Raw genomic sequence first — 22,196 nt, 5'->3', positions numbered from 1 at the left:
AGTCCCGTCCCAAGGGAAAACGGAGACATGGGGGGGTCATAAGAACTAAAAGGCCCACAATGCCCCAGTCTCAGAGCTAGGTTAACTCTTAAATTGCCTGGTGACAGGAGGCCCCACGTGTCTACGTTTTCATGTGCGCTTGTTTCTAAGTCCTGTATTACTTTAAGAACGATCTTCAGTAACATGGATTTTTTCTATAGCACCCTAAGGTTTGTAAAGCCGTTTCCCCACGACAATCCTATGAGTTAAATAATGCAAATATTATTCTCTTTATAGAGCTAATAAATTGTATTTGGGGTGGAGGGAGAAAATCAGCCAGCACAGGTGTAGAGAGGAGAAGGAAAAATGATTTTATGGTCCAACCTAACTATGGAATGAAAGTACAGACTAAGACAAAGTAAACTCCACAAGCACCGTGACCAGTAGCATATGGGGACGTTCAGATCCACCTCCTGAATCCCAGGTGGACCAGCTCCCAGTTCATGGTCCTTGTGCCCAAGTACTTGAATGTAGGGCTGCAAGGTTTAAGGAAGATGACTCAAGGCCACATGTAAGATTATCAAGAATGTAGTTGTTCTGTAGAAGTCAGCCAGAGCCAGAGAATAGGGCCATTTAAAAACCTAGACTAAATATTACATTACATTACAAGGGGTTTTGTTTTGTGTTTTGTTTTTAGGATTTACAACTGGAAGGAAGATCATTTGGTTCAATCCCCTCATTTTGCACTGTAGCAGAAAAAATGTTAGATTTACAATCAGAGGACCTGGGTTCAAATTCCGACTACAAAACTAGCTGTGATTTTAGTCAGATCCTTTCCCCTCTCTGGGCCTCAGTGTCCTAATTTATAAAATTAGAGTTTTGATTTTTGAGGTACCTATAAGCTCTAACTCTAATTCTCTTTAAAAAAAAAAAAAAAAGATGAGGAATATGAGGCATTGAGAGCGGAAGGAATTTGTCCAAAGTCAAAATCTACATTTCCAGGCTCTGAAGCAGAAGGGGGAGTTTTAGGAAACAAGCAGGAAAAGGCCTCCACAACCAGTCTCTTTGGAGTCAGGGAGAATGAGGCCAGTGGAAACAACTTGAAGAAACTCAGAAGGCAAGGACAGATATATGTGGCTCATAGCTTTGTCCCCACAGTCGGGAATCCTCTGGGGCCCTTCATTCTGTGCCAGGTACAGGCACCTTGCAGGCAGTGCCTGCCCAGCCTGGGTAGCAGAGGCATCGAAAGTGGGTCCATTTGTCAGGGTCTTCCCTGGGGGCTCCCACGGCACTTGCTGGTTCCAAGTGCAAGAAGACGTCATCGTTGTTGGGCTCCTGTCGGGCACAGCGCCCATTGCCATGACACAGTTGCTGGCTGCAGGCCTGGGCAGCCTTAGTCACATTGCTTAAATAGGGGCCCAAGATGTTTGACAGGTAGCTCTGGAGAAGCTTGCACTGCTCCTGAGGATGGAAGATAAAGAGAAATCCTTCATCCTTCAGAGGAAAGGGAAAGAAGGAGACATCATCTCAAAGGGGACTAGTCTCCATACCTAGTCCTGGGACCGACTCCCCCCCCTTTCCTTCTCCCTGACCCTTGAATCATGGTCAGATATACTCCCTCCTAGATTGGGAACAGACAACAGAACATCAAGGATTGGAAGGGCCTTAGTGACCACCTAATTTAACCCTTGTGTTCTACAGAGTTGGAGAAAAGCAGGGATTACAAAGCTAAGTGAGCTAGCCAGTGTTGCCCAGTGAGGAGTACGAGACCTAGAGTTCCTAGGTAGTGTGGCTCAGAGGAAAGGAATGGGATTTGGAGTCAAAGGACCCGAGTTCAAATTGCAGTTCTGCCACTCACAACCTGGGTGACAGTCGGCAAGGCACCACCTCCACGCTTTTGTTTCCTCAGCTATCAATTGGAGGAATTGGCCTAGATGGCCACTAAAATTGCTTCTAGCTCTAAATCCAGGGTTCTACTGATGCTGAGTGATGTGAGCAGAACCAGGAGAACATTGTACACATCGCAGTGTGCGATGATATTCGATGACAGGCTTAGCTCTTGTCGGCAATACAATGATCCAGGACAATCCCAAGGGACTCCTGAAGGAAATCACGATGCTATCCACATCCAGAGAAAGAACTATGGAGTCTGAATGCAGATCAAACCATACTATTTGCACTTTTTTTTCCCTTTCTTATGGTTTTTCCCTTTTGTTCTCATTCTTCTCTCACAACATGACTAATGTGGAAATATGTTTAACATGATTGCACATGTATAACCTATGTCAGATTGTTTGCCATCTTGGGGAGAAGAGAAGGGAAGAAGGGAGGGAAAAAAATTTGGAACTCAAAATCTTATAAAAATGAATGTTGAAAATCACCTTTACATGTAACTGGAAAAAATAAAATACTGTTTACAAAATAAATACATAAATAAATCTACGGTTGTAGATCTGGCCTACAAGGCCAGGGCACTAAGAATAGAAGTGGGAATTTTGAGTGGACACTGGCTGGGCCAGAAGGAGAAGAATCACTTACCCCAGAACTGGAAAAAGAGAGATCACCCCAAAGCACCACGCCTTCTACCCCCAGGGCCACACTTACTCCAATGGTCTGAATCAGGTCATTCTGGGAAGGGAGAAATGTTAATCAGCAACCCTTGTCTCTTGGCTCTGGCCAAACTTCCCTGCCCCCTGGCTCCCTCCTCAGACTAGGAACTCCAAAAGCTCCCTGAAGATCGGGACTATGTCTCCCCCTCAGATAAAAGGCTCACCTGGGACAGAAACCGCCCAGAACCAAGGTGAGTAAGGCGAGTATAGGCCATCACAGGCAGAGGATGCGGGTGCCCAAACCGTGCCACTCGGGAAGCCTCTTCCAGTCGGTGTCGTGCATAGCTCTTTCGATAGACCTGGGGCAGGCCAGGTGGGAGGTAGATGCTGGGGAAGAGGGCAGTAGAAGCTTCCCAAAGCCAGCGCAGCCGGTCATTGGAGGCCTTGTCCGCCATCTGGCACTTCCCAGTGTAATTGTGCCTGCCCCGCCAGGGGCTTCGACAGAGAGGGAATCGATAAAAGCCCCACAGCCCCCTGGGACGAAGTGCCTGTGCCAGCTGCAGGGTGCCCTCCATTAGTGCCCGAGCAGCCCCCTCAAAGGTAGCCCGAGCCTCAAAGCCCTGCAGCTTATGAGGTAGATCCGGCCACCGCTGCTGGGCCCAGGCCCAAGACGCCTTTCGATAGATTCGGCGGGGCCCCCAGTTCCGGTTCCAGAGGGGGTGCCACTCTTCCCAGTCAAGCACAGCTAAGCCTCTGAAGCCCTTATGCATGAGGCCAGAGATCTGACTGGTGACTAGGGCGAGGTGCTTGTGCAGGGGAACAGCCTGGGGGATACCTCCATGGTGGAGGACACCCCTGGGTCCCAGGTAGGGGTAAAGGCCAAACTGGTTCTTGTAGAAGATGGTAATGTTTTGGCCCCGGAAGCGCTGGGCCTGGTTGTGCACGATGCCAAAGGGCTCCAAGAGCAGGGGCTGGCCAAAGTGGGTTTGGCATCGGGCTGTTGGAACGTTCCACACTGCGGTGAAGGGGCGGCCCACATGCCATGAGGTCGCCCACCCACCCACCAGGCACAGGGTGGCCCAGGCTACCAGATAGCAGCCCCCATTCATAGTTTGGCCCAGCAGGGAGAGACCTGTAGGGGAGAGAGGAGACTAGAGTGAGGGGAAGGAGCACAGGAGTCCCAGGCCTGAGGAAAGATTGGATTTGGGGCCCTGACATCCCTCACTGAGTCACACATTGCCTCCCCTGCTCCCATCCTCACTGACCTTCCCTTCCAGACCTCTCATTGAGCCGGTCAGGAAAGGCAGAGAAGGCTGATAGTTAAACTTAGCCTCCTGGGAAGGGGAGGGCCTGGTCTGAAGGAGAGGTGGGAAGGGAGCATCCAGGACGCCTGAAGCCAGGAGAAACATTGTAAGAGGAGGTTCCATGCAGCTGACCAAGTGGTGAAATAAACACAAAGAAGAGACCCTAGCCATATGGTCCCCGGGATGGGGCTGCTTTATTTAGTGCTGCTCACACAGAGCCATGCTGCTTAACAATTTAACAAATCCAACCAACACCTATTAAGCACCCACTGAGTGCAGAGACCTTTACCCATTGTTCAGATCTGACACAGACCCTGACACAGTCACTGAGCTTAGGATCTTCGAGGCAACTGGCACAATGTCTGAGGTATCGCAGTGTGCTGGATTTGGAAGAAAAGCCTGGGATCAAACACCAGCTTTGCCACTTTGCAAGTCTGATCTGCCACTCCAGGACTCAGTTTCCTCCTTTAGAAAATGGGGACAATAATACCTATGTGCAACCCTTCTTCCCTCACAGGGGCATTGTGAGAGAAGTGTTTTGTAAACTTTAAAGTGCTACAGACACGGCTAGCATAGCCAGTATATTCTCCGTGGCCTCTCATTCTCCAGCTCCTATACTGAGTGTCTTTTTGGCACTGAGATTGGTGCCCCCCAACACCTCTCCCCTCCCCCAAAAAGAAAAATGGGATGGGGCTGGGTGGTCGCCCCATCTTCTCAGGCATCTCTTCTGACCATTCTTTGTGATCCTTCCCTGCATGCTTTCCTTCTTTCTATCCTCAGCTGAAAGGCCATGAGGCCAACCCCATCAGATCTCCTTTGTCATCCAAAATATGGGGCGGCCCCGGATGTCCCTGTATGGTGTCTCCTCCAGGCTCTGCCATGGGGGGCCTGTGGGGGAAAGAGCTGGAGGGCTGAGAAGGGGGGCAGGTAAAGGAGGAGGGGGTGGTGGTGCAGGGGGCATATTGGGCCTAGGGGGGGGGGCAGAAGGAGGGGGGGTCCCTGAAGTCTTCCGGCGGGGGGGGGGGGCTTTAGGCTCTGAAGGGCTGGCAGACTGGGAGAAGGCCTGGAGGATAGCAGCAGACAGAGGGCTACTGAAGGCGACACCCTGAACTGGCTCCCCGAGCTTATAGCCCAGGTGGGCATAGAAATGCTGCTTGTCGTGGGTGGTCAGGTGCAGCCGACGAAAGCCCCGGGCCTTGGCAAAGGCCTCAGTGGCCTCCATGAGGCGTCGGCCAAACCCCTGACCCCGAAGGGCCCGAGCCACGACCACGGTTTCCACCAACAGGCTGTGATCGTGGGCAGCGACTCGGGAAAGGCGGGAATGGCCCAGGACTGTGGGCAAGGCCCCTGGGGTTGGGGGTGGCCCCAGCAGGGCCAGGCACAGGGGAAAGGAGTCTGAAGACTGGCCCAGGGAGTGCAGGCGTGAGGCTCGACTCCGAGGCCACTCCTGGTTGATGAGGTCAGCACAGGCATTTAGGAGCTCTGGACGCAGGTGGGCTGGCTCCAGGGTCAGCCCATCGAGGCCAGGGCCCGAAGCCAAGGAGGACAAAGAGGCCATCATCCAGCCGCTGGTCAGGAGCCGCCGCTTTCCCTCAGGATCTATGACCAATTCTCCATTCTCCTCCTGTGGAGTATCCAGAGCTGATGTTTCACAGAATCCTAGCAGGTCAGGGCTGGATGGGACCTCAAGGGTCATCTAGTGCAAACTTCCTCAACAAGAATGCCCTGTACAGCATCTCAGACAAAAGGTCACTCAGCTTCTACTAACTGGGAGAGCTCACTACCTACTGCACCAGCTCTCACTGTTAGGGAGTTTGTTCCTTACTAAATTATACCTAAATCTGCCTTAATGCAACTTCCCAAACCCCCAATGCTTTTAGTTCTGCCCTCTGGGGCTTCAGAGCTTAATCCTTTTTTTGGTGGACAACCCTTCAGATACTTGAAGACAGAGATCATACCACCATTCCCTCCCTGATTGCCCAGTTCTCTTGTCCAGGCAAAACAATACTCCCTCCTTCCTTTGACCAATCCTTTTATGGCCTGGTCTCTGTTGGGTCCCTATCCTGGCTTTTTTTTTTCCCAGTGCGAACTCAGCTCAGGGAGAGAAAACTCCTGTGAAATAAACACCAGCCTCCTATAAACTCCCAAAAGGTCCAAAGCAAAGTTATTTTTGGATTATCTGTGGGTTTGGGATTATTTATGTTGCTCTGCCGGCTTTGATAGAAGAGGAAATCCTTCTCCTGGAGCAGCTGACAAAAGGCTGCTGAGAGGGAGGACAGGTTCCCCAAGCCCTAAATGGAAATCCCACTTCAGCTCATGGGAGGAAGGACTAAGAAGATGGCCCTGCATACAAGAATCTCAGGTCTCCAATAACCTCCCCCAAGAGACCACCTGGGGCAGGGAAACTGAGGCTCCCAGAAAGGTGGAGGGTCAGCTTGAAGGGGAGAGAGGTCAGGTGGTTAGGAAGGTCAGAGCCCCTAGGGCTGATAGGGGGAAGGAGAAATAGAGGCCTGGCCCCCTCCCTCATGAGGGGCTCTGCATGGCTCGTGTCTGGGCTGACTTCTGCTTTTCTCCAGGGGATTGCAGAGTCACACAGATAAGGACTCCCCGCTTCCTCCCCACACAGGCTAGGTCCCAACGGCTGGCCACGGAGACCCTCACCCCTCCTCCATCAGGGCCTCCCAAAGCATGATCTCCCTCACTCTCAAGGTCTGGGAGACGGGGGTCTGGACAGTAGGATGTTGTGTTTTTGTTTGGGGAGGGAAAGAGAATCAATCTCCCTAGCTCCTTCCCAGTCTAGAAATCTACATCCCAAGAGGGAGAGGACCGATGTGAGAACCCCCACTGGCAAGGTCCATCCAGCCTCCTCATCAAACCACTGTAGACCAATAATGACTCTGCTTCAGGATTCCTGATCTCAAAGAACCACTGAACATCAAAGATGGAAGGCATTCTAGAAATTGGCCCAGCCAACACTCCCCATTTTACAGATGGGGAAAGGGAGACCCAGAGGATTCTAGAAATCAACCAGGCCAACATCCTCATTTTACAGAAGGAGAAACTGAGGCCCAGAGGGTGAAGGGACTTAACCCAGATTACACATGAAGAGCCAGTTCATAGCAGAGCTAGGACCCCACATCAGGCCTCCAGACTCCTAGCTCTGGGCTCTTTCCACACTACTGCCCCCTTCTCTGCTCTGCCATCATCATTTTTAAATACCTACCCTCTTTCCAGAGATGGGGTCAAGGAAGCCAAGGGAGGGAGGGGACCCAGGGGAAGGAAAGGGATCTACCTCTTGTCCGCTACTTCCAAGGACCAGTGCCTGCTGCTCTGCTCAGTCTGAACCCCTTCTTGAAGAAGGAAGCTTCAGCTGTTTCCTGCCCCCACAGGGATGGGGGTAACCCAAGCCCGCTTAACCCCTGCAGTGCTGGAGGTGGAGGTGGAGGGGCTAAGACGCAAGGATCCCTGTCCAGCTCCCACCTGATTCTCCCTCTTCTTTCCCCCCTCCCTTAAATGTTCTTATCAAGACCGGGACAAGACTGGGGAGAGGGGGGAAGGGGTGTTGGTCTTCCCTTTTTTCTATTCCTAGGGGCTGGGGGAATGTTCCCCAAGTGACCTAGGGCCCAACACCTCAAATCCTTCTATGCCTCAGTTTCCCCCTTTATAAAATGGGGAAGCTGGGCCCGGCCTTCCCTGAAGGAAAGAAGGTGCATTGACCCGACGGTGCCTCCAGGGAAGCTCCCAGAACCCCCTCTAACAGGGAGGGGGCGCCCCTTGGGGCCTAAGGCTAGACCCTACAAACAGACAGACAGCAGGAGGGAGACGGCTGGGGGACGGTATGCAGTGGTAGAGGCGGCGGGGAGACGGACACACGGACACAGGGAAGAGACGGCGCCCAGCCGGACACGTGGGGACGGCCGGAGGACGGACACACGGACACAGGGGAGGGACGGCGGAGAGAGGGACACACGGGCACTGCGGGAGGGCGGCTAGGCTAGGCGGGGTGGGGGGAGGAGAGGGGGCGGGGCGGGGCGTGATACTGACATGCTGGCTCCCGGCTCTGGCTCTTCCCCGGCGGCCGCGGCTTCCCAGGCCCGTGCTCCACGCTCCGCTCCGGCCTGCCCCGCGCTCCCCGCCCAGCGGTGAGGAGGACGCACAGCAGCAGCTGCCCGGCAGCGCCCCTAGCGGGCCTGGCCCGGCGCCCCAAGCCCCGGCCCGATTGGGCACCGGGGCCGCGGGGCGGGGCCAACTTCACGAGGCAGTGCCCCGGTCTGGTGTGCGTGCACGTGTGTGTGCGCGTGTGCCCTGCATCAGTGTGTGCGCCTGCGCTAAATCAGTGTGTGCCCTCTATCAGCATGTGTGTGCCCGCGCCTATGTGCACGTGCCCTGCCTCAGTGTGTGTGTGCGTGTGCATGTGTGTGAACGTATGCATGAGTTTGCTTGGCCCTCAGTCCGAAATGTTAGTGAACAGCTTTGGGGGGGCGGGGGACCCTGCGCTAGCTTCTTGTGAGAAAGTGCCTGTGACCCCAGGTACCCAGTGGCTATGCGTATCTGACCGCGGGGGTCCGCGACTGTGGCTGGGACTAAGGGTGTGTTTTAGTGACAGTGACAGCAGATGCTACCCGGGTCTGGCTCTAGGACAACCCAAAGGGCTCAAAAATATCCATACCCTTTTTGGGGCAAGAGCACCGGCCCTGAAGTCAGGAGGACCTGAGTTCAAATTCGGCCTCAGACCAGACACTGACTAGCTGTGTGACCTTGGGCAAGTTACTTAACCCCAATTACCTTAAAAAAAAAAGAAAGAAAAAATATTCATACCCTTTTTAAAAATTCCTCTTTTTGAATAAATTTATGTTTAAGATAACTGTTGAGGAGCCAGCATGGTAAGGTGAAAATTAGAAGGCTTAGGTGCAAATCTCTCTCTGTTGCTACCTGTGTGACCTTGAGAAAGTCACAGCTCCTGTGGGCCTCAGTTTTCTCATGGTAAAATAAAGGGGTTGAACCAGGTGACCTCTAAGGTCTATTCCAGCTCATCTGCATATGATCTATGACATATGCTCATGTATGGAAATCTATTTTTAAAATTTTCAACTGAACCTGTGATCTCATTGGTGCCAGTGAGGAAATTCCCTCCACCAGTGTGAATGCACAGGTCCCAATCAGGCTGAGAGAGTTCCCTGAGGCACTGAGGGAACTTTCCTAGGGTCTCAGCAGCCAATGTGTGCCAGAGGGGCATCTTGAAGGAGGGATTCCTAACTCCAGGGCCAGCTCTCAGTGCAACAGGTCTTCTCGCCTTTCAATGTAAATTCATACACTCATCAGAATAATCCTGCTTGGTCCTGAAGAAGACATTTAAAAAATAAAAAATAAAAAGCCTCCCTCCCTTCCTTGCAGAAGAGGGGGACTGCAGGTGTGCAAGATAGCATATGCTATCAGAATGGGTGAGGGTGTGGTGGAGAGAGTGCTAGACTTGGAGTCACAAGACCTGGGTTTGAATTTCACCCTAGATTTTATTACTCATGTGAATTTGGACAAGTAACTTCATTTCTTTCTTTCTCACACATAAAATACTCTGCAAATCTTAACAGGAGTTACAGGAACATCAGCTATTATCAAGATACACATGTGTATTGAGCAACACCCAGGCAAGGAAGGGGTCAATACTCTATAGATTAAGCTCTGAGTCCTCACTGGAAATGAAGACAGGCGTATGGATTGACTGATTGACTGTCTGACTGACTGATTGCCCTCTCTGGATTTGGTGTCGGAGGACCCACCCCACCCAGCACACCTGAAGCTCTGGATTTGCTGACAATTAAAGAAACTCACTTGGAAGGAAAGGGGAACTCAGTTTCTAAAGGTCGATACCTTTCTTCCCTGAGCATCTCTTTATCATCATCATCATCATCATTATTATTATCCTCATCATTATTATTGAAAAATCATTCTCATCTTGTTCAATGGAGTTCAGACAGAAATGGTCCTGGGACAAGTTGCTATGCTGCAATTACTCATTTATTTTTAATATTCAGCAAAGCATTGCACAGGTGGATAAAATTATTGATTTTTGTTATTGAATAAAAGTATTTGGATACAAGTGCACTGTCCCCAGTGGCCCCTGACAATGGTCTACTCTCCCTTCCTACCTCTTATCCCAGTAGGAAAAACCAACCCAGAGACAAAACCGTCATGAAGTATGACAAACTTTCCCCTCAATGTGATTTATAATAATTGTGTTCCTTGGAATAACATCATTCTCATTTCTATAGTGATTTATAAAGCACTTTTTTTCCAAACAACCCAATAAAGTCCTGTTATCTCCCTTTGACCGAGAACACCAGGGTTCAGAGAGATGGAATAAGTTATTCAAAGTCACACAGCTAGTATATTGTAGAGTGACAGTCATTGAAGGGTGGGAAGCAGTGAGAGGGAGTTTCAGAGGGGAAGCTGTCTCTGGCCTAGGGTACAGGCCAGAGAGTACAAGGATCAGAAAGCCCTTCAGCTGTTCTCTTGTTCCTAGCCAAGGCAATGTTTCTTTAGAGGAATCAGTAGCTGCCCCTTTCTTGCTCACAGTGCCCCCCAGTCCAGCCTGTATAACAACGACACCTATATTCTGTTTTCATCTTGGCCAAGGACTCATCTGCCAAGAAACCTTGAAGGCTCAAGTGCCCACTGTCTGGCTGTTGATGGATAGAGAAGCTGGCTGGGCTGAGGAAAAGGAAGGCTTGGGGGTGATGCTGGCGGCGGGCACATCTGCCATGCCCGGAGCACAGCGCCTCGCTGCACAGGTAGGCTATGCTGGTTACATTCAGGATGAAGGGGCCCAAGGTGGTGTCCACGTAGTCCTTAATGGCCTGGCAGGATTCCTAGGGGCACAAAGCAGGCAGCCTTAGTACCAGACGTACCCAGGCACCCCCAGGATCATCTTCCATGCTAGCTTTGCCTGGGCACTCCCAGAGGCATCAGGAGGCTCAGGACCAGCCTCTCTGGACACCCCTAGGAACAGTCCATGTTGGCTTTGCCTAGCATCGGAAAGCTCAGAGACAGCCTCACCCCTTCAGGGTAATCTTAGGGGTATTGAAATCTCTGGAAGAGGGAGGCAGTGATGCCTGAGTTTGTGGACCCTCTGCCCCCCACTCCCACCCCATTGGTCTCCAGGTGTTGGTTGTGCTCCTTTCCTTTCCAACAGGGTTGCAAGAACTCATTCAGAAGAACCTGCCTTTCCAGCCTGGGTTCTCTTATTCTAAGGAGGGCTTGGTAATGGGCATCTCTGTAGTTTTCTTTCTTTGTTTTGACTCCCTGGTTTAAGTATCAATACCATATTTGTATCATAGAAGAAATGTAGCAGGACCCTTTCTTTTCATTTCTTTTCCTTTTTTTTTTTGGAGGCACTCAGGGTTAAATGACTTGCCCAGGGTCATCTAGCTAGGAAGTAACCTCTTCTTTTCTTTTTTTTCTTTTTTTTCTTTTTTTCCAGCTTTTACAGTATTGGAATTAACTGTTTTTTAAATGTTTGCTAGCATTTGCTTGTAAATCTATCTAATCCTGGTTTTTTTTTTCTGTGGGAGTTCATTTTTGGCTTGTTCAATTTCTTTTTCTGATACTGAATTGTTTAAGTCTTTCATTTTTTGTCCTGTTAATCTGGGCTTTGATATTTTTGTAAATATTCATCCATTTCATTCAGATCGTCAGTTTTATTGGCATATAATTGAATATAATAATTTCTAATAATTTCTTTTATTTCTTCATCATTGGTTATGAATTTATCTTTTTCATTTTTGACACTGGTAATTTGACTTTCTACTTTTTAAAAATCAAATTAGCTAATAGTTTATTTTATTGGGTTTTTTAAGCTGCTAGTTTTATTTTTTAATTTAATGGGTCTTATGCTCTCAGTTTTGTTAATCTCTTCCTTGATTATTAGGATTTCTATTTTGATATTTAATTGGGATTTTTTTAATTTGTTGCTTTTCCAGGGATTTTTTTAGTTGCATGCCCAGCTTCGTGATTCGCTCTTTCTCTCTTCTATAATGAGAAGTCCATTGTCCACATGTGACACTGAGCCCTTAGGCCTCTCCCAGGCCCCACTCACCTGGGTGTGTTCATGGTCTCCACCCATCCATATCACAATTCCATCTGTCCCCTGGGCCAAACTCTCTCCAATGGTATTCTCTAGCTCCTCCTGGAGGATGGGGGAATGTAGAAAGGGGAGGAAAATGCCTTTGTGAATATATTAACATCTCTCCCCTCCCCTAATTCATGAAGGGACAAAGGGACATGCCATTCTCCTCATACCTGGAGAGAATACTCCTAACAGCAGAGCAAGGGTTCATAATAATATTTTGAATTTCCTCTAGTTTTACGGTTTACAAAGTGCTTTCTTCCCAATAGATCTCTCCTCTAAACACTGCATGCTCGCTCATTTAATAGGGGAGTAAACTATGAAGCTCTGACAGGGTCAAGTGACCTGTCCAAGGTCACACAGCTAGTAAGTATTAGAGGCACCAGGGCTCCTTACTCCATATCAAGCACTTTCGACTATACCGTGATGCTTCAGTGGGACAGAGACCTGCACACCAATGGGTGTGTCAGGTATCAGGAGGGTGATCTCCTACAAATTGGGAAAGGGGAGCCCAATTCCTCGAAGTTTGGTCCGACACCAAGGCAAAAGCAAGGTCCATCCCCAGAAGACTCAAGGTAGGAGTGGGTTACTCTGGGGAGGGCCCTGGGCCTAGCTTGGGGCTCAGGGTATGGGCCAAGGCTCTGGGCTGCAGCTGGTCTAACTTGTCAACAGGAAACTGAAGCTTGGGGACTGGAGGAATGTGCTCACCAAGGGCAGAAAACGATCTGTCCGCTCATAAAAGATCTGCACGTAGGGTAAGATGGGCCGGCCGGGATCTCGGGTTCTCCCTTCCACTCTGAAGACCTCTCGCAGCCTCCCACGGACAAACATCAGTGACTTTCCTGAATCTGCCAGCTCCAGGGGAAGGTAGATGCTAGGGTAGAGGGCTCGGCTCAGTTCCCACATCCATAACAACTGGTTGTTCAATTCCTGGACCTCCTGACAGCACTCTCCTGTGTAGTTGGGCTTCTGGAAGTTGTAATTGTAACAGTCTGGGAAACCATAGTAGCCCCAGAGTCCTCTGGGCCGCAAGAACTTCCCCAGCTGTAAGGTGCCAACCATCCATTCCCTGGCTGCCCTCTCAAATTGTTTCTTAGCCACTTCCTCTACCCTGAACGGGTGCCAGTCTGGGTGCCTTTCTCTCACCAGGTCCAGAGAATGCTCCTGGTATATTTTCTTTGAGTCCCAGTTTGTGGCCCAAATAGGGCGCCATTCTTCCCAGTCGATGACCACAACCCCCTTGAAGTCAGGTTCAGGTAAAGCATCCAGGATGTCTTTATAGGACTTGACCAGGTGGGCCCAGACACTGGCGTTCTGAGGCAGGCCCCCATTGATTGGCTGCCCAACAGGTGTATACCAAGGGTAAGTGCCCAGCTTGGTGCTATAGAAGATGGTCATATTTGGTCCCTTGAAGACCTGGTCTGGGTTGGCTACCACATGGAAGGCATCCAGGCTGATGTTCACCTGAAATTTCTGTTGGCACAAATAGGTGTTGGCATTCCAGATGGCAACAAAGGGGATGTTGGGCAGCACAGGGCCCCCTAAGCCTTGGCTCAGGTCTGAAAGGATCAGCCAAAGGGCACAGATGAAAATCATGAAGTCCCCTGGAGTCATGGTGCATGGTAGAAGCAGCAGATCACATTCTGTTGTGGCAGGACAGTGCTGGTCAGCTGGTTTCAACTTCTGCTTTGAGACTGCCCACAAGCTTACACACACACACACACACACACACACTCACACACATACACTCACAAACACACACAAACACATACTCTCACACACATACAACCAGACTCTCAGGTTAAACATTCACTAGTTCAGAGCCTGGATGCCCTGGGGTCAGACACCCAGGCAAGGTCAGCAGGTTACTCAGAGAGCCCCCAGAATGAACGGTCACTAGAACACAGTTTGCGAGGGGAACTCTGAGATTAGGCAGTAATGACAATGAGCAACCCATTAATACCATATCTGCCTGACCAAGCCACCAGGGAGATGTTCCTAAGCCTAGAAAAGGAGAAGGGCCAAACAAAATGCTATAGTCAGGCCATTTAGGGGTAGAGAAGTAGGGGATCCGCCCTGATCTTGGTCCTGACCTTGCTTTGGCTGGTAAGAGAGCACAGGGACAGAGAGATGGGGAAGAAGGAGAATGGGAGGACAGGGTGTAGAGTCAAGGAGACAGAGCGATGGGGTCAGGATATCAGGGACTGGAGAACAGAGGGATAGGAGAATGGAGTCAAAGGACAAGAAGATAAGGAGATGAGTAAAGGAATGAGGGGACAGGAGAATGAAAGACAGGGGATCGAGTCAGGGGAAAGGAGGGTTGGCACATCTTCCGGATGAGAAGATAGGAGTTTGGAGGGCCATAGAATGGAGGAACCAGGAAACAGAAGAGGGAGTTCAAGAGAATTGGAGAGAAGTCTGGGAGATGGTCAATAAGCATTTACTAGGTGGTGTAGTACGCCAGGTATGGAGTCAGAAAGACCTGACTTCAAATCCAGCTTCAGACATTTAATAGCTGTGTGACCCTGGGCAAGTCACATAACCCTGTTTGCCTCAGTTTCCTTATCTGTAAAATGAGCTAGAGAAAGAAATGGGAAATCACTCCAGTATCTTTGCCAAGAGAACCTCAAATGTGGTCATAAAGAGTCGGACAAGACTGAACAACAACAATTTTTTAAAAACCCTACAATGTGCCAGGCATTGTGCTAAGTGCTTAGGACACAAAGACAAAAACGAGGTCACTGCCCTTGAGTTCCTATTCTAAGGTGGGAGACACAGCAACGAGCAGGAATGTACAGGATATACACAGCATAGTGAGTGTAATCAATGATGGAAGTGGGGGTGAGACCAGGGATTTGAGCTTAATTTGAAGGAAGCCAGGAGACACGGATGAGAAGGGATGGCATTCCAGGCATGAGGGATAGCCAGTACAAAGATGTGGAGATAGGAGTATGTGAGGAATAGAAATCAGCTGGATTGCAGGATTCATGGAAGGGAATAAAATAGAAGACTGGAACAGTAGAGAGGGGCCAGGCAATGAAAAGCCCAGGAAAGGGCTGAGTATTTGATCCTGGAAGTCAGGAGTTATTAGAAATTACTGAGTGGGAGTGGGAGTTAGACCTGTGCTTTAGGAAAAAGAATGAGGATCAGAAAATAAGAAAGTGACAGTCAGGCAGACCAGAGGAGAAGGAAAGGGGATAGAAAGATAAGGAAGAATACAAGAGGATGCTGGGACAGGGGAGTGAGGTGGCAGGCTAAAATGATGGGACTGGGAGAATAGGGAAGTAGGGGAGAGACTTTTGGGGTGGGGAAACAGGAGAATAAGGCTGGGGAGACGAGGCAGGACAGGACAATGAAGGGTGGTGGATGTGGAGACCTGAAAACTTACCGCCTCGGTCTGAATTCCCCTATCGTCATCTCTTGGGAGGGGGGTAGCAGCCTCGAAATGGAAGAAGGAGGAGAAGCTGCTGATTCCTGCCCTTCTAGAAAGAGGGCTTTGGCGATTAGTCCCTGAAGGGGAGCTGCTCCTTCCCTGGGCCCTGGCCCTAAAGTTTTCCACCTCTCACTCCCATACCTGTGCCCCCACCCACCCAAATGGCCAGCACTCCAGCCTGCCCCGACTCCGAACTGGAAGCCCAGACCACAGTGGTGACGCTGCCCAGGGAGCGGAGGACCTCAGGCTGACTGGCCCCTCCCCCTGGCCTGAGGAGGGAGGCCCAGAACTGCCCTCCTCCCCTTGGGGGGGGGGTAGGGGGGTGGGGGGGGCGGCGAACCAACACCACTGCTTCCAATGCGGGAGCGGGGAGGGAGATGGAATCTTGGTGTCCAGGTGGAAGAGGTGAGGAGGAGAGGCAGATTGGGGCTAGTCTGGGCTCAGTCCGGTTCCTCCATCTGTCCCACCCAGGACTCCAGAGCCTGGGGCAGCAGCCACCGCTCCCATACAAAGAAAGTCCTTGTCATTTGCATCATTAGCTTTATTATGGCTGGGAGCATAAAATGGAGGAGAAAATGACAGGAGGAAGGAGTAAGTTGGTTGGGGACAAGGGACATGAGGGACACCCCCTCATTCCCAGGATGATCTGTGAGTATGACTGTGTGGACGTGTAGCATTGACTCAGTGGGTAACTGTGCTTGTCCCACTTGGAGGACAAATGTTTTTCACTGAAAAGAATTCTGTAGTAAGAGGAAGAAGACCTAGTATCTAGTACCGGTTCTCCAGGAGTTCACTGTATGACCTTGAGCAAGTCCCTTTCTTCAACTGTAAGAACCTCCCTGTCCCCAGGTCTGCCTTCTTTGCCTCTCTATGTCTGTTGGCATGTATGTACATAGGTGAGTGTGTTACAAGTGATGTGAGTATTTCTGGATGCCTTTGCACAGCAGTGACCAGATTTCTATTTGGTTGTGTTCTGGCTAACTTTATATGTGGATTCATTCATTCAGCAAATGCAGTATTTACTGAACTTCCCCATGTGCCCAATTCTGAAATATGGGCTATGGGAGAGGCTTGGAAGGCCTCTTGGTTTTACCTCTTGGAATATCTTGGTGTGTTTCTACCTACATTTCTGGGTGTAACTGATTGCAAGCTCTGGGAGGGCAGGGACTCTTGCTTTTGTCTTTTTTCTAGCATGCCTGGCATAAATACTTGATTGATTGGCCATTAATGTTTGCATCTATGACTCTAGGGGTGGCATCATGTATGTCTATATGTCCATGTGTCAATGACTTCAGCTAACCTGGCAGATACTGGTTTCTGCATTGGGGAAGGGAGAACCAGTCATCACTCAACGGCCATCCGGTCGATCACATTGCTTTCCATCCCAGCCTGAGTAGCATCGACACTCAAACTCGTTTGCCATCTTGACTCTGGCTTCCTTTGTCAAGAAGCCCTCTACCCCCAGGCGTCCACTGGTTGGCTGGCGCCAGATGGAGAAGCTGGATGGGCTAAGGAAGAGGAAGGCGTGGGGTGGTCTGTGCGGCGGGCACAGCGTCCATGCCCTGAACACAGAGCCTGGCTGCAGAGGCGGCTGCTGCTGCTCACATTCAGGAGGAAGGGGCTCAGGGTGGTGTCCATGTAGTCCTTGATAGCCTGGCAGGATTTCTGTGGACAAAAAGAAGATTGCCTCAGTGCCAGGCTTGCCTGGATAGGCCTAGAGGCATTAGAAAGCCTCTGTCCCAGTCTTGGCCATTGTGTCTGAGGCTGTCAGGAAGTCTCAGAAGATACCTTCAGGGACTTTGGAGCATCTTTGTAGAGTTTGGAACTTATTTTATGCCCCTTCTAAGAGGGAAGTGAGAAGGTTGATTCATTGAGGACCCCTACTCTATTCCAATCAGTATCAATCCATTTGATATAATTCTAGAGGGGTAATGATTATAAGTTCTGTATGTGTGGCCCCAGAGCTGTGAGATGCAGTTTGTAAATTCATTTGTTTAATCATAGGAAGTTAACTAGGGGCCCTCCGCCCTTGTTTTCCCTTATGATGGTGACCAAACCCAGCGAGGTAGAGGTGACATAGAAAGTCCCCCCATTTATTTTTGTACCTCCAGACCATTCACTCTTTTCCAACATGAGCAGGTGACCATCTTATGACCCTTAGAGAAGATGCCCCATGTTTCACCCAATCTGTGACCCCCCTGCTAATGTCATTTTTGGCCCTCAAGAGCAAGGTCTGTCAACCAATGAGATTCTATGTTTTGTCTTGATTCTTTTGCATATTTGGGCAAGAATAAGCAATGTATTAATCCATACTTTGTATACAAAGTCACATAGGAATATCGTTTCTAACAGAAAGGCCCTTCAATAGGCCTCAGATTTTAATGGAATACTCATTACTTGTTTACCAGCTGTGGAGCTCTCTTGTCCAGCCATAAGAATACTGACAAAGATATCTCCATCCTGTTCCGCTCAAATTCCATGGCCAAACCAAGCATGGGTGGTGGCATGGCATGGAAAGTCTCCCGCTATGTTCTTGGAGCATATGTGTGGCTCTTGCCCAACCTAAGGAGAAGCCCAGCCATCTTGTGACCACCTAGTCAGTGGAGATATTTTCTACTTTGCCCAACCTGTGACCCTGCTGATAGATTGATTTGTTTATCTTAGCCTATGCATCATATGTCAACCAATGGAATTATTCTGTATTTGGTATAGGTGTTCTTGGGTGTTTAGTTATGTAATTCTTATATATAAGAATTGGGCCCTGGAAAGAGTAAGCATCTCAGATTGTGAGAAAGATCTGAATTCTACTTCATCAGAGAGTACCATGGACCCTTTAATAAAGTGCCATTGGCTCAGAGCTCTGTCTCAGTCTCTCTTATTGTAGGTTGATTAATTTTTAACCCCAAGAAGGGAACAACCAGGGGCTGAGCTTGTAGTCAGGCTTACCTTCCCCCTCCCTTTTCTTCTTTTTCTTCCTTCAATACACCTTTTAACCCCACAAGTCCCCAGTGCCCTCCTGAAACTCGAGAAAAGTATTTAACCTGAGTTGTTGGAGGTTGATTATCAACCATGAATCTCAAAGAATGGAGCCCTTATGGAGGAATGTCAGGCATCTGTGACAGGCTAATGGAGGTCTGGTATTGAGGGCACATGCACACACACACACACACACACACACACACACACACACACACACACACACACACACCGTGGATTTCCAATCCAATGATTTAGGAAAGAGTCAGAGGTGCCATCTTGCTTTCTCAGGCACTTCCACTGACCCTCCCTGTAAATACCAGCCCCCAGGCCTTGTCCACTCCCCTCTCCAGCCTCAGGCCTTCCTTACTTTGCTGTTGGTGTTCCACCAGCTGACCCACAGCACAATTCCATCTGCTCCCTGGGCTGCACTCTCTCCAATGCTCTGCTCCAGGTCCTCCTACAAAGAACAAGCCTAGAGCTGGGGGGTTACAGGGTCAATAGCGGTGAGAGAGCAAAGCTGCCATGACTACTCCCTGGGTCCTGGGTAAAATTAGCAGATCACACCAGCATTACTTACTGGGCTTCATGGGGATGAGAGGGTAATGAACAAAAGCTAGCATTCCATGGCAACTCAGCCCAATGCTGGGCTGCCCTCTCAATGCAGGAGGGTCTCTGAGGCCCCCATACTGGGCCACAGGTTCTAGCCTTATAGAGATGGATTGGCTGGCTGGGAGGAGGGAGGAGTTGTAAAGATTCTCACCAAAGACAGAAAGTGATTGGTGGTCTCGTAAAATATCTGAGCATATGGCAGGATGTGTCGGCCAGGACTGTGGGTGCCACCTGCTACCCGGAAGGCCTCTTGAAGCCTTGAGCGGACATAGAGCAGGCTAAGCCCCTTGCTTGCCAACTCTGGGGACAGGTAGATGCTGGGGTAGAGGGCACAGCTCTCCTCCCACATCCACTGCAGGAGGTCATTCTGGTTCTCAATCCCTGGTGGGCATTGGCCCATGTAATTGGGGCTCTGGAAGTTGTAATTGTAGCAATCCGGGAAACCGTAGTAGCCCCAGAGCCCCTCAGGCCGCAAGGACTCCCCCAACTTCAAGGTGTCCAGCATCCAGGCTTTGGCTGCCCCCTCAAACTGTTCTATAGCCTTACTCTCCACCCTCCAAGAATACCAGTCTGGGTGCTTCTCTCTTATCATTTCCCGAGAGTGTTCCCGGTAAATGTTCTTGGAGCCCCCGTTGCGAGCCCACAGTGGGCGTCATGACTCCCAGTCAATGACTGCCAAGCCCTAGAAGTCTGGTTTGGGCAAAGAAGCCAAGATGTCCTGATAAGCCTTTGCCAGGTGGGCAGGGAAGCTGGCATTCTGTGGCAGGCCTCCATTAACAGGCTGCCCCTCAGATGTGTATGAGGGGTAAAGGCCCAGCTGGGTGCTGTAGAAGATGGTCATGTTTGGCCCCTTGAAGACCTGCCCTGGGTTGGCCACGATGTGGAAGGTGTCCAGGTCGATGCTGACTTGAAATTGTGTCTGGCAAATACTGGTGATGACGTTCCAAATGGCAGCGAAGGGGACATCAGGGACCACAGGAGCCACCACACTCTTTCCTGGGGTAGGCAGACACAGCAGGAGGGCACACACACATGGTAGCCCCACCAAGAAGGTGCTCGGGGCCATGGTGTCCAGTGGGAGCAATGCCCCTGGCTCGCTGGGAGGGCAGGTTTAGCGCTCTCTCAGTTTGGTTCTCCAGTCTCAGCTTTTGCTTTCAGCTGACAACTGGCTTTATGCAGAGCCTTTAGGGGCCTGCCCATTCTTACTCACTTCCCTCCCATCATTCCCCACCCCATCAAGACAGACTCTGCCTTGAAAAATGCCTATCACAGATTGCTATTCTTGTCTCTACTCTGAACCACTCAGAGTGAGCTGTCATGGGGCCTGATGTCTCCCCCAGCCTCATCTTCACTTCCCCCTTGCTAGCTCCCAAGTCCAGCAAAAGAGAAACTGGTACAGACTGGGATCCAAGGTGGGGCGGGAAGCCCCTGAAGCCCTGACTGGCCTTTCATCAATCAGATCATGAGACTGACAGCAAGAAGAGAGAGGGACCATAGAAACCATTTATCCAAAGATTTTTAATGATTTTTGTTTAATGAACCCCTTGGGCAGTGTCTGGTGAGGACTATAGACCACTTCTCAGAATTATGTTTTTAAATTTGTAATATAATATACACAGGATTACAGAGGAAACCAGGTTGCAGCCAGGTGGTTCAGTGGCTAGAGCCCCAGCTGGGAAGTCAGAAGAATCTAAGTTCAGATCTGACCTTAGACACTTACTAGCTGTGTGATCTTGAGCAAGTCACTTAATCCCAATTGCTTCCAAACAAACAAACAAACAAAAAAGGAAACTAGGAGTTAATGAAAATAATGATGTTGTGTATTTCCCATCCAAGTTCACAGACACCTCCCCCCCCCTCGCTGAAATCTACCTTTGGATCCCTGGGTGTCCCTGGGGGTGGGGTCATCAAGAATTCCTGATATTACAGATTTTACAGATGAGGAAATGGATGCCTAGGGAGGAAAAGAGGAACTTGTACAATATGTGCAAGCACATTAAAAACCTCCTTTGTAGTTTAACTAAAAATATTAAATAAATGATTATTTAGTCAACAGTCCTTTGTAAATTTTTCCCTTTAAGAAAGAGGGAAAAGAAGCCAAGACTTCGAGCTAAAGACCAGGAATATGGGTTAAGGATGCTAACTAAGCTTTGAATACAAAATGCCTCTTTCCCAGTGTGGCAAAGACCCTCCCCCCCCCAACAGGTTGCATGGGAGTGACTTGTGGCTCAAAGGGAGTGAGGATGGCTATCTCTTCTTCCTCCACCCTTCTTCTAGGGAGATTTTAATTCCTGCAAGAGAAGAAATAAGAGATTGATACCGAAGGCTACTCTGCTCTCCTAAGAGAGAACAGGTACTGGGCTAGAATTCTATCTATCTGCTCCCCTCAATATTGCTAATCTAGGCTAGGGAATATGATGAGATTCATTTCTGACTGCTGTTTCATTGTTGGGGGGGGGGGACTTCAAGCATTATATCCAAGGCTTAAACCCTTTCCCACCAGGTACCAATTCCACAATGAACACATATAGCAGATAGCAAAGAAACCCATTTATCAAAATTGGTAGCAAAACAGAAATCAGAAAACGTGCATACCAGACAATACAGAGTGAAGGAGCTCTCCCATTGGAAATGAAATAACTCAGTTCAACCAAGAGAGAGAGTCCTGGATCTCACCCAAGGGAAAACTCCCCGAAACTTCCCAGAGTACCAAGTTGAAGATAGGGGCATGATAGAAATTGACAACTTCTCTCCCGTCGGCTTCTTCCCAACTTTTTCCTTCAGCAAATGGAAGTCTGGTTGGCTTCATCTGTCTTTCCTCTTGAAGCTAGAAGCCAGAAGGGCCCAAAGTCCATAGAAGTTGTTGAGAATGAGAGTTCCAAACCAATGGGTTTGGGGACTAGGGTTAGACCAGTTAAGATCCAGCCCCCCCCCCAAAATGAGGGATTAAGACATTGATCATAGAGAGGAACCCCTCGGGCAGTGTCTGTTGATGTATATGAACCCCTTCTCAGAAGGAATGTTTTTATAGGCATAAAATAAAAGGCGTTGAACTCCAAAGGAAACCAATTATGTTGAAATATGGTTGTCAAAATATTTTTTAAAAAAACAACCACCCAAATCATGGACCCCACGTTAAGAAACTCAGCTATAAATGTTATTTCAAATTGTCTTTCGGTAGAAAGATGTCTAAAGGCATGGGGGGTGGGGCTGGGAACAAT

At 49.5% G+C, this 22,196-nt stretch overlaps 3 protein-coding genes and 1 pseudogene across 5 annotated transcripts; all 4 read right to left on the bottom strand.

Annotated features, from left to right (window-relative positions):
• Positions 1 to 281: 281 nt before the first annotated feature.
• Positions 282 to 7,942, bottom strand: HYAL3 (hyaluronidase 3). 2 transcript variants are annotated; one of them, XM_027837287.1, is made up of 4 exons: positions 7,877 to 7,942; positions 2,753 to 3,660; positions 2,518 to 2,607; positions 282 to 1,440 (listed from the first exon to the last, which is right to left on the bottom strand). In XM_027837287.1, exons 2-4 carry the CDS (start codon positions 3,635 to 3,637, stop codon positions 1,159 to 1,161), a joined length of 1,257 nt encoding a protein of 418 aa, XP_027693088.1. In that variant the 5' UTR covers positions 3,638 to 3,660; positions 7,877 to 7,942; the 3' UTR covers positions 282 to 1,158. The 2 variants fall into 2 exon arrangements, with proteins under 2 accessions (XP_027693088.1, XP_027693089.1); XM_027837288.1 differs by lacking the exon at positions 7,877 to 7,942 and adding an exon at positions 7,125 to 7,182.
• On the bottom strand, positions 3,999 to 7,939 carry NAA80 (N(alpha)-acetyltransferase 80, NatH catalytic subunit). 2 transcript variants are annotated; one of them, XM_027837289.1, is made up of 2 exons: positions 7,877 to 7,939; positions 3,999 to 5,456 (listed from the first exon to the last, which is right to left on the bottom strand). In XM_027837289.1, exon 2 carries the CDS (start codon positions 5,391 to 5,393, stop codon positions 4,638 to 4,640), a length of 756 nt encoding a protein of 251 aa, XP_027693090.1. In that variant the 5' UTR covers positions 5,394 to 5,456; positions 7,877 to 7,939; the 3' UTR covers positions 3,999 to 4,637. The 2 variants fall into 2 exon arrangements, with proteins under 2 accessions (XP_027693090.1, XP_027693091.1); XM_027837290.1 differs by lacking the exon at positions 7,877 to 7,939 and adding an exon at positions 7,125 to 7,166.
• Positions 7,943 to 9,322: 1,380 nt separating the features above from the next.
• LOC114024210 (hyaluronidase-1-like) lies at positions 9,323 to 15,596 on the bottom strand. The gene is made up of 4 exons (XM_027837191.1): positions 15,343 to 15,596; positions 12,663 to 13,597; positions 11,925 to 12,014; positions 9,323 to 10,698 (listed from the first exon to the last, which is right to left on the bottom strand). Exons 2-4 carry the CDS (start codon positions 13,566 to 13,568, stop codon positions 10,378 to 10,380), a joined length of 1,317 nt encoding a protein of 438 aa, XP_027692992.1. The 5' UTR covers positions 13,569 to 13,597; positions 15,343 to 15,596; the 3' UTR covers positions 9,323 to 10,377.
• A 1,052-nt stretch (positions 15,597 to 16,648) lies between these two features.
• On the bottom strand, positions 16,649 to 20,041 carry LOC114024060 (annotated as a pseudogene).
• Positions 20,042 to 22,196: the final 2,155 nt, after the last annotated feature.

The sequence above is a fragment of the Vombatus ursinus genome, unplaced genomic scaffold, assembly GCF_900497805.2.
Source record: "Vombatus ursinus unplaced genomic scaffold, bare-nosed wombat genome assembly UNPS02014820.1, whole genome shotgun sequence".
NCBI classification, from domain to species: Eukaryota; Metazoa; Chordata; class Mammalia; order Diprotodontia; family Vombatidae; genus Vombatus; species Vombatus ursinus.
This window is presented reverse-complemented; position numbering and strand designations above follow the sequence as displayed.

Coding starts and splice junctions, on each gene's coding strand:
- HYAL3 (XM_027837287.1), bottom strand. CDS start 3,637: ATGAATGGGGGCTGCTATCTGGTAGCCTGGGCCACCCTGTGCCTGGTG. Junction 2,608..2,752: donor CTGGGCGGTTTCTGTCCCAG/GTGAGCCTTTTA, acceptor CTCCCTTCCCAG/AATGACCTGATTCAGACCAT. Junction 1,441..2,517: donor TCTCTTTTTCCAGTTCTGGG/GTAAGTGATTCT, acceptor TTCCATCCTCAG/GAGCAGTGCAAGCTTCTCCA.
- NAA80 (XM_027837289.1), bottom strand. CDS start 5,393: ATGATGGCCTCTTTGTCCTCCTTGGCTTCGGGCCCTGGCCTCGATGGG.
- LOC114024210 (XM_027837191.1), bottom strand. CDS start 13,568: ATGACTCCAGGGGACTTCATGATTTTCATCTGTGCCCTTTGGCTGATC. Junction 12,015..12,662: donor CAGATCGTTTTCTGCCCTTG/GTGAGCACATTC, acceptor CCCATCCTCCAG/GAGGAGCTAGAGAATACCAT. Junction 10,699..11,924: donor GAGACCATGAACACACCCAG/GTGAGTGGGGCC, acceptor TTGTGCCCCTAG/GAATCCTGCCAGGCCATTAA.